Source organism: Macaca nemestrina, chromosome 6 (assembly GCF_043159975.1).
Source record: "Macaca nemestrina isolate mMacNem1 chromosome 6, mMacNem.hap1, whole genome shotgun sequence".
NCBI lineage: Eukaryota > Metazoa > Chordata > Mammalia > Primates > Cercopithecidae > Macaca > Macaca nemestrina.
The window spans coordinates 116,488,552-116,503,915 of NC_092130.1; the positions used below are offsets into that span (position 1 = coordinate 116,488,552).

Below are 15,364 nucleotides of genomic sequence, written 5' to 3' on the forward strand. Positions count from 1 at the left end.
AAAACAACGTTCACCCAAAGCGTAATAGACTTACACAACATGGAAGAAATCCAAGAGAGGCAGGCAGTTATTCATGAAGAGTTGTAGTACTCCTGTCTGCCTATCTGTACATTTGTCAGGTCAGTGCATTCTGAGAAAATTATGCCAATTTGAAATCTCCAAAAGCATTCTCAGCTGGTATCCGTGATTCTGATAGTTTACTTATGTTGATAGCATAAGCTGTTAGGAAGATACTGTAGAAATTTTAATGCAGCTGTTTTAATTAGATTGCTTTCCTTATAACAAGTTTCAGTGTTTCTGGTCATAATACAATTTATTAGCTCCTGAAACATGACACTGCTCGATCACCTACCTTAACTCTGATTCTCTCCATACAACCCAGGGACCTTAAGTAACATCCTATATATTTCATTGCTAGTAAGAGAGGCAGGGCCAACATTCGAACTCACATGAAGCAAACTAGAGAAGCCTATGCTCTACACTATTTTACATCGTATAATTCTCATACACTACTAACCTGTTGCAAATGAAAAAGAAGTCTCATTATTGTACCACTTTTAATTGCACTTATTATTGCCTTCAGTAAAGTCTTCATTTCTGAAATGTCTCAGTATAACAGTACTTTCATAAAAATATTGCCAACTATGAGTACTAGATTCTAATTTTGGTTATATTATGCGGCCTTGGATAAGGAAGTTTCTTAGGCTTTCATATTCCAATCTATTGGACTATTCTAAAAACATTTTAAAATATTTTGATGGATGTAGTCTATTCTAATACAATGTCTTTCAAGTGTTTGAAAGTTACTACTTATTCAAAACTCAACTGTCTGGCAGCTTTTCTTATCCTGAACTCTGTGAAGAACTTGGAGGACAGAAGGTAAAATGTCTTTGAAGAGTAAAAAATTCAAAACTTCATGTATTTACATATTCTGGTCTTGTCTCATAGGACTCTTCTTTCTCCTTACATACCCTCCTTTAAACCTGTACCTCCCCCAGTCTTCTCCATCTCGCAAATGGCACCAATGTCCATCCTAGGCATTGATCATCTCAGAAGATTCTTCTCATTTCCTCATTTCCGTTGTCCAATTCTTCAAGACTTGTCAGTTTTTCCTCAAGCACTTTTGCAAACTATCCTCTACAGAGACAGCTTTATACAATATAGTCACATCCTATCATTCCCTGCTCAGAACCTTCCAATGGTATCCTCACACCCTCTGGAAGGCTCATACCCTCAGGACCCACGTGATGTTGCCTTGACCTGCCTCTACTCTCATTCTGTATACCTGTCCTCCCTCAGACTGGCTGTGTTACTCAGCCTTTGTTGAGAGTGCTGTGCCCCAGATTTGGTTGGCTTATTCTAGGCATTCAAGCCTCTTCTCGAATACCACCTTCTCAGCGCAACTTTTCCTTACTACTTAATTTTGTAGTCCCCCATCAACGTATCATATTACCCTCTCTTCCTTCATTGAGAGTGTCTGTAATTTTTTTGTCTGCTTGTTTATTGTCTTTTTGCCCCATAAGTCCAAGATTTACACGAACAGGGAACTTTTCTGTTTTGTTCGTTACTGTATCTCCTATGCTGGCACATACTATTTAATAAGTATTTGTTGAGTGCATGAGTTAATAACCATTCTAAAAAACTCTGATGTTTAAAGCCCTTTGCTTTCTATAAGAATTTTACTTGGAACCCTAGTATTTTTGTTTGTATTTGTTTGTTAATAAATGTCAAGAGTTCAGTAGTAAGATAGGTTTGGGAAATGCTAAGTTAAACAGAATAAAGTAAGAATATGTATTACAGGTCCTGGCAGAGCCTTGAATATGCTAACATTTGACAGTGGGAGTCTTTGAGAACTATCACATGAAGCTGCTGTACTTTATAGCACATTCTAGGAAATGGTGTTTTAGACAAAAACCTGTCATATTAGAATTGGGGTAAGGGGCACGATACTGACTATAAGGCAGCAGATTCCTATGGACTATATTTAAAAAAAAAAAGAACAGACTGATAATCAAGGGCTCAGAAAAAGAAAACAAGCTATGATATGAAACAGTGGCAAAAGGATTCAAAAAGAATACAGCAGTTGGGACTAAGCAGTTTTGTGCAAACAACTATACCTACTTTATTGGATTTTTGCATCTCCATCAGCTGACCTGGTACTTACAGCCTAGAATGAGCATACAAAAGATATTTGTTGGCTATTCGATGATGACTGACAAACAGTCTCCCAGGATCACCATGAAATAACTAAATTGAGTTTGATTTATTTAAAAATGACAGGTAACAAACTCCACCTGTCCCCTTAAATTGATACAAATAAAAATAAAACAGAAAGGACAATATTTTAAATACTTTATGGAACTGTTTATTACAAAGAATTAAAATTAATAATACTTAAAAGAATACTTTGACTATTATTTTATCACCTGAAGGCTTTTCTTATTATTTTATTTTCGGAGGCAGAGTCTCTGTCACCCCGGCTGGAGTGCAGTGGCACAATATCAGCTCACTGCAAATTCTGCCTCCTGGGCTCAAGTAATTCTCCTGCCTCAGCCTCCCGAGTAGGTGGGATTACATGCATATACCACCACGCCCCACTAATTTTTTGTATTTTTAGTAGAGACAGGGTTTCGCCATATTACCCCGGCTGATCTCAAACTCCTGAGCTCAGGCAATCTGCCTGCCTCGGCCTCCTAAAGTGCTAGGATTACAGGCGTGAGCCACCATGCCCTGCCAACCTAAAGGCTTTTCACAACTAGGAATTCACTGAATATTGTATTATTAAAGCTAATGTGGACCTTGGATAAATGTATGCCTATTTTCTGGGAAATAACGGTGGAGCTCTTTGAAAGGGTAAAAATGATGTTTTACCATACATAACTACGCCTGAGATTTTTGTTTTGCATTTATCTTTGGGTGAAGTTGTAAAGTTAAGTAAATCTGGAATTGAAATAATTTGATAACATCAGCTAATATTTTTCAAAGTTAGATTTTTGAGGTATAATTTACATGAGTTACTCTTTTTAGAGGTATAGTTGAATGCATTTTCACAAATGTATACAATTGGATAACCACCACCATCATCTAGATATATATGTAATGTATAATTACAATATATGTGTAATATATAATATAGGATATTTATACCACTCAAAAAGTTTTCTGTTGCTTTTTATAGTCATTCCCCAAACCCCACTCCCAGTACTGATTGTCCCTGTAGTTTCGCCTGGCCAGAATGAATAATACGTTAAAGATATAACCTTTTGTGAATGGCTTCTTTCACTTATAATACTTTTGAGTTTTGAGTTGAATTATAAGTTTCGCTTATAATACATTTTGTGTTATTGCATCTATTAGTAATTTTTTTCATTTTATTGCTTTTAGTGTTTCATTTTTTTCCAGTATGTCATTTTATGAACACAATTCGTTTACCCATTTACCAGTTGACTGATACCTGAACTGTTTCTGGGTTTCTGCTATTATATAGAGAGCTGCTATAAACATTTGCATATAACTCTTTATATAGACATATGTTTTCATTTCTCATGGGTAGATACTTAGAAGTAGGATTGCTGGGTCATATGGTCAATCTACTTTTTAACTTTATAAGAAACTGTCAAACCTTTTTCCAAAGTTTCTATACCATTTTGCATTCTCACTAGCAATGTATGAGAATTTAATCTGCTTTGCATCCAGACCAGCATTTTGTATTGTTTGTATTTTGTATTTTATACATTCTAGTAAGCATGTAGTGTGGCATCTCATTGTGGTTTTACTTTTTGTTTCTCTAATGTCTAATGACGGTCGTGGATCTTTTCACATGCTTATTGATCTTTTTGATTCTTATGAAGTGTTCGTTCAAACCTTTTGACCATCTTTTCACTGGATTGTCCTCTTACTGTGTTGTAAAGATTTTTTTAAAAAATAAATTCTGGATACAAGTCCTTTATTGGATATGCATTTTATACATATTCCCTTCTCAGTCTGTGACTTGTTCTTAACAGTTTTCTTCAAAGATAAATTTGATAAAGTCCAGTTTATCATTTTTTTCTTTTATGCTTCATGCTTTTGTGGTTTAAGAAATCTTTGCCTAACACAAGATCACAAATACTTTCTACTGTGTTTTCTTCTAGAAGTTCTTTAGTTTTAGATTTTACATTTAGTTCTATCATTCATTTCAAGTAGATGTTAGTGTGGTGCAGGATAAACATTGAAGTTTCTTGTTTTATGAGTGGATGCTCAATTGTTCAAGCATTATTTGTTGAAAGGAATATCATTTCTCTTTTATAGCTCAAATTTTATTACTTAAAATTATTTTAAGATCCACATATTAAAGTGATATGTGTAAAAGATTATATATTTCTAGAAGCATGCCTATTTACACTAGTTATTATTACTTTAGGAGACAGATATTCTCTTTGTTTAAATTGTTTCCACAAAGCATACCACGAAGTAAAGAGGGGACATTAGTAACTATTTTATGATGATTATGGTATTCATTTAGGCCAATTTAAGTGAATTGGAGATCCTAATTTTCTCTATAAGGAGAAAATACTTTTTCATACAAGATTATTTTTATGGAGGCTTCATTTATGTGAAGTTTGTGCACCCATTTATTGCCATGATTATTCTTCAGTGAAACAAAATTCTGTGGTAGATATGCTGCTGCTGCTGGTTTTAGCTAAATTGACTAAATAGTTATAAATATACAAAACTCTATCTCTACCGTATATGAATTCAAACTGTATCAACTATTATAGAATACTATGCTAACATTTAATAAGAGAGCCCATATAGAAGAGAAATATAAATACAGCTATCAGATCAGTCTCATGTTATTTCAGCTTCAAGGAACCTCTCAGCCAAAATGGTTTCCTTTCTCTATAAATGTTGCAGGTGTTTCCTATTTTAAATGAGATATTTTTGTAAAAAAATTAAAATAAGATTATTTAGAGAACGATTCTTAGCTTGTTCAGATGATTATTTGGTTTTAAAAAATCAACCTGGAGTTCCTCTTAATTTTATATCACCATAACATTTATAAGAGATGTTTTCATTTACTGAAAGGTGATGGCTCTTCAGGAACAGTTGTTTCTTAAATCAAATGTGGAGCCATTATCACTAGAGGGCAGTAAATACAAACAGATTTAGTGGCTTTGCTTGCACTAAGGATGTTTTCAGGATACTAGCATTAATCAAAGAAAGTACAGTTTTTATAATATGAAAATACATGTAACATTCTGTTATGTAAAATATTGGTTATGAATCAATTCTAGATTATTGTCTGCGTCTAAAATATTTTTAAGGCATTTGAAAGCAAAAGGGAGGCTGAGAAACACTAGTTTTCTGGGGCTATTCTGTTTAATATTTGAAGTTTAATTTTGCCTCAGAATTCTTCAAGGGACACTTAAAAATTGGATTTGCATTTGTTCAGGCTGAGCAGTACTGGATATATGAGAGACCCCTTTATATAGATTCGCTTCTTGATTAATAACTACCAAAACTTTTAATTCTAAGATGAAAGGTGTAAAATAAATGTAGATGGATTATAGGATAAAATATTTTCCAATAATATAAGTCCTACTGTAAACAGTGCTATTGCCCAGAAAACTCCTTATGTTGGAGAAGTCTAAGAGCTAATACACTTATTTTAAGCAATATTTCTTAAATATTTCAAACGCAATAATATAATGTACAGCTTAGAATTGATTATATTAACAGACCTATTATGTAAACTCTAGGCTAAATATAAAACAATGCCGGAAATAGTTTTTTTGGCAATTTAGAGTACTGTGAAACCAGACAGCCTGGGTTCAAATCCCGGCTCTGTTACTTGCTACTGGCTTTGTGACCTTGAGCAAGCCACTTGACCTCTCTGAGCCTTAGCTTCCCCATAATTTAGTTTTCTTTTTCCCTATTCAAAAATTCATCTTTTCTCTCTTGACCTCTGTTACGAAGTCAATAATGACAGCATGTGTTATTGTATCAACAGTTCAACTCCATCAGCAGAATTTCAGATATCCTGAAATGTCCTGAAATGTTCAAAAGATTGTTAATCGCTTGGTTATCTGGTGAGGACTGAGAAAACAAGGAATAGCAGGGAAGTGGCCTCTGGAAATTCTGAGGGGTATTACTAGGAAAAAGCTGAAAAAGAACTAACTGAACATTATAGGAAATTATTTTTTTCTTTTTTGAGACAAGGTCTTGCTCTGTCATCCAGGCTGGAGTGCAGTGGTGCAATCATAGCTCACTGCAGCCTGAAACTCCTGGCCTCAAGCCATCCTCCCACCTCAGCACCTCCCACCTCCCACCTCAGTAGTATCTGGAACTACAAGCATGTGGCACCATACCCGGCTAATTTTAAAATTTTTTTGTAGAGACGGTTTCTGTATATTGCCCAGGCTGGTCTCGACCTCCTGGCCTCAAGGAATCCTCCCGCGTTGGCCTCCCAAAATGTTGGGATTACAGACATGAGGCACTTCACCAGGCCAAGAAACTATTTTTTCTATTTCAGCAGACACACTCGCATATATGTATATAAAATCATTTGGGCATTTGAGAGCAGTGGATTACGGATAAGAAACCTGAGCTATTGCTGTAACACTGCCCCTCAAGTTGTGTTGGCAGAAATTTTCTGGAGCTCAGTTCCTTGTCTGAATGTGTCGTCATCATTACATCTGCATGTGAGGGCAGCTGTGTCTTGTTCACATAGTACTCTCAAACATATGCATGTCTCACTGTATGGCAGGGCTGCCTGCCTGTGGGCACCTGCTTACTCACCCTGTCCAGGGATCTGACCACGGTAATAGTAACCACGGTTCTTTAATTCAAGGCACTGTAAAGTTAGCAAAAAGATTGAGGATAAACAAATCCACTCCTAGATTCATACTGTTTATCATAGAGTTTGCATCAGCCTAATTATATGATGAGCTGTCATATACATACCATTAAGAGCTAGGACTGGTTTGCATTTCAGTCCTGTCACCTGTGGAGCAAGTTATTGAATATTTAAGAAGGTCCATCTTTTCATGTTAAAATAGGAATAATATTTATGTTATTGGTAGGTTGCCAAGATTAGAAATAAGGTATATAAAGTTCTTTGTGGATAGTAGGTGCCTAGTAAATGTTGTAACTGATTAAAGTTTCTTCATTAAATTTGGCAAAGCCAAGTCTGACTATAAGAATTGTATCTCTCTGACCCTATTCAAAATTCTCTTCTAAATCATCTAATTCTGTCTGCAGATAGCAGCTACCATGGCAATAGGAAGGAGATTCTAGTCTCCTAGAAATGGAGATTAGGGAAAATGAAATGAATTTTAGTTTGACTCAGAGGTTTTTGAAAAGATTTCTTATTCCCTGGAAACTTTCCTTGGTACTTTTTACTCAATATGATTAAATAGTCTCCCTTATTGCAGCAAATTAGGAACTTACAGTTGAATCCTTTCACATCTAGCTCCTATTAGAGTGCCTGGCACATAATAGTTGCCAAATAGAAGTCTGTTGAATGAAGGGACCATCACTCACATTCAGCAGGGAGAAGAGGCTGTGGATGTCAGAGGGAAGGGAAACTGTATGTGTGTTTCTGCATAATGTTTTAAGACAAAGAGTATTATTCTAATATATGTAATCTGTTCTCAATGTTTTTGATGATTTTGCTGAGGGTGAAAACCTTCGTCCTTTCCTGTCGCCTACAGTCAGTGTAAAAATATTGATGTTTTGTTTCTGCATCAGCCAACAATCCTTTTGCGGCAATAGTACGCTAACTACCTTGAGAAATACAGGGACATGATAAGATACCTTTCTGGCCTCAAAGGTCCTCCACCCTGGATGAGGAGTCAAAGTTGAAGACAGTTGAAAAAAATAAAATAGTGATTCTTAACACTGGGGAACATTCAGGAAATTTCCGGGGACAGTGATTGGGGAGTACTGCTGGTGCTTGGTGGGCAGAGGCCAGGGAGGCTAGAGGTCCTGGGATACATGGAACAGCCTTTCACCAGGGAGGTTTGCTGTGCATCCCATACAACTTCCAAAAAGTCCCAGCAGCTATTCACATAGGTGAAAAACAAAATGCATTTATAATTCTCTGAGCCTAGAACCCAACTGCTTTTTCCGTATAAATATTAAATATTTTACGTGGTTTTAATCCACACCAAATTTTCTAGTAATGCAGCAGTAGTGTATATTGTGAAGATGGCACGTTGTTACATTTGAAACCTTTCAAAGAATCATTCATCATTTCAGGAAAAAAGAAAATTCTTCTAACGTAACAGCCCTGTATTCATTTTCATGCTACTGTTACTTTTGTGGTAATTCTCCACATAAGAGAAATCATAGCAAACCCTTAGATAGCACTTACTGTTCTAAGAGCCTTATGTATATGCACTAACTTAATCCTCACAACAACCCTGTAAGGTGGAAACTATTTTTCTCATTTTCCATATGAGTAAACTGTAGTATGGGAAATTTAAATAGCTTCCTCAAGGTCACACAGCTAATCAGGGATAGTAAGATCTAAGTTTTTGACTATATTTTAAAATGTAGTTGTGTACAAGTATTTATATTTTGTAGTATTTGATAGAAATTACTCATTTTTCCTTTATTTCACTGATAAAGCATTATACTGATTTTTTTTAAAAAAATCTACGTAGGGAGTATTTAGCCTATAGGTATTCAGTACAGTATTATGTAGGAAGTGTATTTAGGAATTTCATTTCAGGATAAATATTTGTTATAAAAAGTAGAAAGTAACTGAGTTTTAAGTTTGTCAATGAATAAAATTGATGGATGGATGGATTTTTTTTTTTTTTAAAGGAGAGGGAGGGAAGGCAGTGAGCCTGACTGCAGAGTGTAATTTGCATTTAAATGACAAGGGGTATGACACTACCACCTATTCTTCAGGGAGCCTCACCAAGTATGCTTTGCCTAGGGGCCTTTGCTTTTGGCCACTCCTCACTTGATTTTCCCTTCTCTACCCTACCTCTCACCCCCCACTCCACATGACTTGTTCTCTTTCTCAGATCTCCTGGTATATGTCATCTCATCAGAGGGGCTTTCCATGATCATCTTACAGCAACCTCTATCCGTAATCCTTATCCTTTCTTTCTCTCCATTGTGCTTATCGCCCCATGACGTATTATGTATTTATTAACTTAGTTGTGGAATATAAGCTGCAGGTGAGAAAGCTTTCTTTTGTTTACTCTATGTCCCCAGCATCCAAGGCAGTGCCTGACATAGAGTGGTTAATAAATATTGAATGAAGGGGCAGATGTAGAATAGTTAGAATATGGAAAATGGCTGGAATATTTGGTCCTAAGATGTACTTTGAATGATTTAAATCTGACTGAGAAAACCAGTTTGAGGCTGGCAGCGTAGAAGAAGGAGGGTATTTTAGGCCGAGAATTTGGTAAGACAGAGATGGGATTGTCAGCTTTATGGTGAAGATGGAGGAATACTAGTCTTTCAGGAACAGAGCAAATGTAATAGAGCAGCTGAACATAGGCTTGGCGTTGGGGATTAGGGTCAGATGCGGCAGTCTGGAATTTACAGAGGGATGTGATGAAGCAGGCATTACTAGCTTTGAAGTAACAGGCTGTGGCTGGATTTGAGGAAAATTGATCTGGCAGTAGAGGTCAATATGAGACTAGAAGGGGAAAAGCCAGGGGCAAGAAGATGAGCTAAGAAGCAATTACAGCGTTTTGGCCCCGAGACATGGAACGCTGTGATGCAGTTGAAAGGAAATATTTTATATATATATATATATATTTTTTTTTTAAAACAAACGATAAACCAGGGAATTTTTTAAAATATTGGTATAATAATAGAATGATTATCATAATGCTCATTGTCTTTACCGTCTGATACCTATTTATCTTTTACTTTGTACCATTTGTTGTTTCAAGTACTTTGCATATATTGTCTCATTTAATCCTCATTGTATCTGTTCTGGTTATTTATCGCTATGTAAGAAATCACTTCAAACCTAATACTTGAAATATGAATGTATTTTTATTAGTTTTCATGGCTTTCTGGGTTAACTGGTCTTGGCTAGACATTCTTGCTTGGCATTCCTCATGTGGTTGCAGCCCAGTGGTTAGCTATCTGAAAGCTGAACTGGCTGGATGACTAAGATGGCTTCTTCCCCCTCAGGTCTGGCTCTGGGCTGGGGTGGCTGGCATTGCTGAAGACTGGCCAGGCATGTGTGCTCTTTCTTGTGCAAGCACTCTCTTGCACGCTCTCTCTTCACTGTCTATGAAGTTAACATGGACTTCTTATAGCATAGCCTCTCAGAGTAGTCAAACCTTTTTTTTAACCTAATGGCTTAGGGGTCCCAATAGCACATTCAAAGAAAGCAGGATGAGAGCTGCAAGATTTCTTATGACTTAGCCTCAGCAGTCATGCACCATCACTTGTTGGTTACACAAGCCAACTCAGATTCAATGTAGGACAGTGTGGCTCATTAAGAGTATCTTTGGAGACTAACTGCCATGGTAATCCACTTTACAGACGAGGAAGCTGACACACTAAAAAGATGATTTGTCAGTGATTGTTCACAAAAGATTTAAACTTGCAATTCTTGTTCTTAGTACCAGAGTGAACCTGGGAAAATCATTTTTTTCTCTCTAGGTCTCAATTTTATGTGGAAATGAGGGAATTAGAGGGGGTGATATTAAAGTTACTTTCTATTCCTCTCAGTCTTTTAAATATTTGGATTGAGATTACGGGAGGAGTAATGGTAAGGAACAAACCAAAAGAAACAGCTTTGGATAGGGCTTGCTAACAACGTTGAATGAAGAAGGGAAGGTGATGCCATATAGGGGAACATGCCGGGTTACTCAAGAATTCAGCTAGATGGTTTATATTAAACACCTGACAGTGTCTGACTCACACGAAACACCTGTTGAATGGTAGGAAAGAGTCACAGATTCCATCTGAGATACTGGAAGAAATATGGGCTCACTGACTGAAATGGAAGTAATTATACTAAGAACTACTTTAAATAGAAAAATGTCTCACAGTTTTCAAAAAGTTTGTCATGACTAGCAGGGCATTCGAGAGAAGAATCTTATATTTGGAAATATGGCACTAAAGTTCAAGTTAGAAGTGGTCATTGAAGAGTGTGGGCCTAGGACAGAGTCTCTGTGGAGATCTCAAGTTGGGATTCATAGAAGAAGTCAAAGGTCAGAGAAGTGGAAAGAAAACTAAAGAAGTTCAGGATCCTGGGAGTTGAGGGAGAGTAGTAGGAATGATCAAACATGTGGAACACTTCAGAGAAGTAAGGGAGACCAGAGAAAAGGAGGACCTTAGTATTCCTCTGGGGGTGGCTTTAGTGGAATGTTGGAACTTTAATTTCTTCCTTTTGTAGAGGAGTAAGAGTGATGGAAGTGAATACAACAGATGTTAACAGCAGCAGAGGACTGTAGCAGCAAAGGACCAGTAGAAACTCAGAGAGATAAAGTGTTACAGGAGTGCTTACCAGAGAGCATGCTCTCTAAGACAGACATGCCACATGTGGAAATAGTTAAATGCCAGGAAGACTGCAGAGTAACCACACCAGCAAGTTGAAGCACAGAGTAGTAAGCACAGACTTTGAGATGGACAGGAGGTAGAATGCACAGAATTATATGCTAAAATAGACTGAAACCTAGTTTTTCCTCATTTCTCACCCTCAAGACCTCTTTTGTATTAAAGTTACAGGGTAATACTACACCAAACCGAATAGAAAATGCTGTTTTTCTAGAAAGAACTTTGATTTCTTATTTAACCCTCCTCATAAAATGTCTGATTACTCTTGAGCTCAATTCTGGGTTCGTAAGAGCCACTCATTCCTTTCTTAACTTTGTGTACAGTTATTAAAATGTTCTCTTCTGGCCGGGCACTGTGGGTCACACCTGTAATCTCAGCACTTTGGGAGGCCGAGGTGGTAGATCCCCTGAGGTCAGGAGTTCGAGACCAGCCTAGCCAACATGGTGAAATCCCGTCTCTGCTAAAAGTACAAAAATTAGCCAGGCGTGTTGGTGGGCACCTGTAATCCCAGCTACTCGGGAGGCTGAGGCAGGAGAATCGCTTGAACCCAGGAGGCGGAGGTGACAGTGAGCTGAGATTGCGCCACTGCACTCCAGTCTGGGCGACAGCGAGACTCTGTCTCTAAATAAATAAATAAAATGTTCTCTTCTGATCAAAATACAGATCCTGAGTTCTATATACAAAACACTGCATTCCTTATGCATACACAGTGCCCTAGCTTTCAGATTTCCCTCCCCCTAGAATTGTAAGTGGTCCCCACCCCTGGATTTTGAAGGTTTTAGAGTTCAGTCATACATAACAATAGAAACAAAAGGAGCTGAGAGCAGCCATGCCACACAGGTGAGGGAATGTGTCATTGCCATCTGTGAATTCTGGACATTAGTCGTATTGTTTAATCCCTATGCTTTTATGTTGGAAGAGGGGAGAACTACAGTTATTTCTACATCACCAGGGAGCCACTTGTTTTGAATTTGAGAGAGGGAAGCAATTAAAATGCTCGATTGCCATTTTTGAAGCAGTTTTTATTTGGAAGGAAGGGAAGCCAGAGGACATTAAAATTCATAGAAAATGTCCTCCAAAAGGATGGGCCATTCTTAAGAATGAACTACAAATTTTGAGGAGTTTTATGGTCATTATTCATCACTGTGAGAGGGAAGCCCCATTCATCTTTTCTCAGGGTGGCTTCAGAGCTGCAAGGATACCATTATTCAATGGCGTTTGTCGGGTGAGGAGAAAGCCTCCTCCCCAGAGGCTGGGCCTTGCCAACCAATCCCAAAGCAGCCTGCACCGAGGCCACACCCCCTCACCTTATAGGCTGAGAGCTGGAATGTGATTGGTGCAGAGTTGGGGTTTTATGGGAGGGGCTTCTTGTCACTCTTCCCGGCTTCCCTGCAGTTCCTTATTTGGTAGCTTTTGACAGGACTGGCCTTTCTTGCAACTAAGCATCTTGACATACATTATTCATTAAGCCCTGGAGCTCGGGAGAGAAAAATGCAGACCCTTAGATCTTTAGCTATTCCTTTATCACATAGATTTTCTTTATTCAGAATAGTTGCTGAATTTTGTGCCATTCTGGAGTCTTACAAATGGCATGTATTCGATGGGAAGACAGCTGGATGGGATTTAATGCGAGGCTTTCTTATGTGTACTTAATTACCAAAAATCTTTAAAAACTCATACTCTGCGTGGCTTGTGGAGGTTGTTAAAGTAGCGAGATTTTGAAGCTAAATACATTTTAAAGCTTACTATATATATACATATATATATATTATATATATATACACACATATAATCAATCAAAAATGCCTGAAGCAAACTATTTACTGTCAGTGTCTTGGGGCTACATAAAGGTAAGATTTATTTAGCTTTTGAAAACTTCTTACTCTGATTACATAATTGATAGTTTTAACAAATTACAGTAGAGTCTAAGCTTTCTAAGCAATTTTGTATTCTTTCCTTACACATGAATTAGGAAGAAATATATGTTAATAGTGGTCAAGACTGTATAACTTTCATCAGTTGTAGTTTGCATGTTAAAATAGCTTTTTAGATATGCAGTAGTTCTTCTGTTTGTCATGTGATATATGTTTGAATTGTGCTTGAAAAATATATGGTAATTAAATACATTCATTGCAAATAAATTATTGGGCCAAATTACTTATACTGATTTTTGGATTCCAGTTAGTATCTTGCACATAAAGTTTATAAAATTAATTTGTGGCTGTTTCTAAAAATCTGTACTACTTTAACCTGATGAGGAATACGTTTTTTTCACCTTTAGCTATAAAGCCCTAGGTGATATTAAAAATTGACATTACTTGACTATTTAAGTGATATTAAAGTGAAAACTTGATTATTATACTTGCAAAACTGAACAGAGTTTTTATTACACTGTTAGTTTTGTGAATCTCAAGAAATGAATAAGCAATTTAATAAGATGTGTCCATGCTTGGCAGGCTTTTTGCATGCCCTGTGGTAACATTAGCATTGTGGTCCTGTCTCCACAATAGAAGGAGGTAGAAAAATCTTATTCAGTCCTAAATGAAGCATCACTTCACAGATTGAAGTTTATCCTTGGATATTTCAGCCAATCACAACACATTTTAAAAGATTCATTTTCTGTTACTCTGAGGATTTTTAGATTGGAGTGTTTGTCATTTGCTTTGTTTCTTTCTTTTTGAAGGACAATTTCCCCTTTGTTTTAGAGATTTACTTGAATTCTAAAAAAAATAGAAAACTTATTTCAGTATTGGTTGTCCAAGTAGTGGTGATTCCTTACCTCCCTTTAAATCTGTGGATGATTCAGATTTTTAAAATGTTTTTTAAGTATATAGCCTTCCATTTGAATTTTGTTAGCCATTTCTTGGCTAAAAATCTTCAGAAATACAGAAAAGTATAGAGAGTAATATAAGAAGCCCTCATTATCCCCCAGAATTTAGCTCCTAGCTTTTAGCCAGCTCACAATTGATGTATTTTTGAAGGGCTTCACATTTGTTCTATGATTATGAACCATTTGTACTATGATTATGAACAATACTGCCAAGAATCTAAAGATAGAATTTTAGCACTATTCTTTTTGAGGAAAATTTTTCCTGGACAGCTTTATGTTTAATACTGTACCTTTAAAAACATGTAAAAATGGCAAATATAGATATATTTGGTCTTAGGCATTTTGAAGGATTTATTTTTATGCAGTCAGTGGAGTATTTGTTTAAATAACTTTGAATACTGATATCTGCCAAACTTGTAATGCATCACAGTGCAGCATATTCAAATGATTTTTAGCAGAACATTGTCAGGAAAAAATAAGCAAATTTTCTTACTATTGGACCCATACCACCTCCTTAAATATATATTGGGAGGATATATAACATACCCAGTAGCACATTGGCGTGATGTAGAAGTATAGGAGATTACATTTAAGAACATTTTTATTTTGTTTTATTATTTTAGTTTGCTTCCTGAACAATCTTAAATGCAGAATGTAAATTGAAGAATTGCATTTCTGAAAAGCAAAATACGTTATTCAGATTCAACTGCATTTTTACTTTCCTTTATGCCTTGACTGCTGTACACATTCTGATGTATAATGAGAACAAAGGATTCGAAAGCATTCACTTAGAAATCCTCCCCTGTTTTCTCAGTTGCAACCCTAAATCTGTGTATTGTTTTCAGACTACTTAGTCCAAAAACATTTAGAAATTCATCAGTGGAAAATATTTAGAGGTCACTTACAAAAATAAACTAAATGCTTAATTAAATGGTTCTGCATTTTGCAATCAGTTCTTTTCAAACAGCAGTTTAATGTTTTGTCCCTTCTAAGTTTATTAATTGAGAAATA

At 36.5% G+C, this 15,364-nt stretch overlaps 1 protein-coding gene across 24 annotated transcripts in view; it reads left to right on the forward strand.

Moving 5' to 3' along the window:
- The window catches only part of LOC105499433 (phosphodiesterase 4D), a 1,582,997-nt gene that overhangs the window by 1,539,441 nt on the left and 28,192 nt on the right, over positions 1 to 15,364 (forward strand). Inside the window, exon 1 of one of the 24 annotated variants that reach the window (XM_011771997.2) lies at positions 3,338 to 13,373. The exons of the other annotated variants lie outside the window; for them this stretch is intronic. Coding sequence (XP_011770299.1) covers positions 13,326 to 13,373 — 48 coding nt within the window. The 5' untranslated portion in view covers positions 3,338 to 13,325. Of the gene's footprint in view, positions 1 to 3,337; positions 13,374 to 15,364 lie in introns of those variants that run through there. 24 annotated transcript variants of the gene reach the window in all.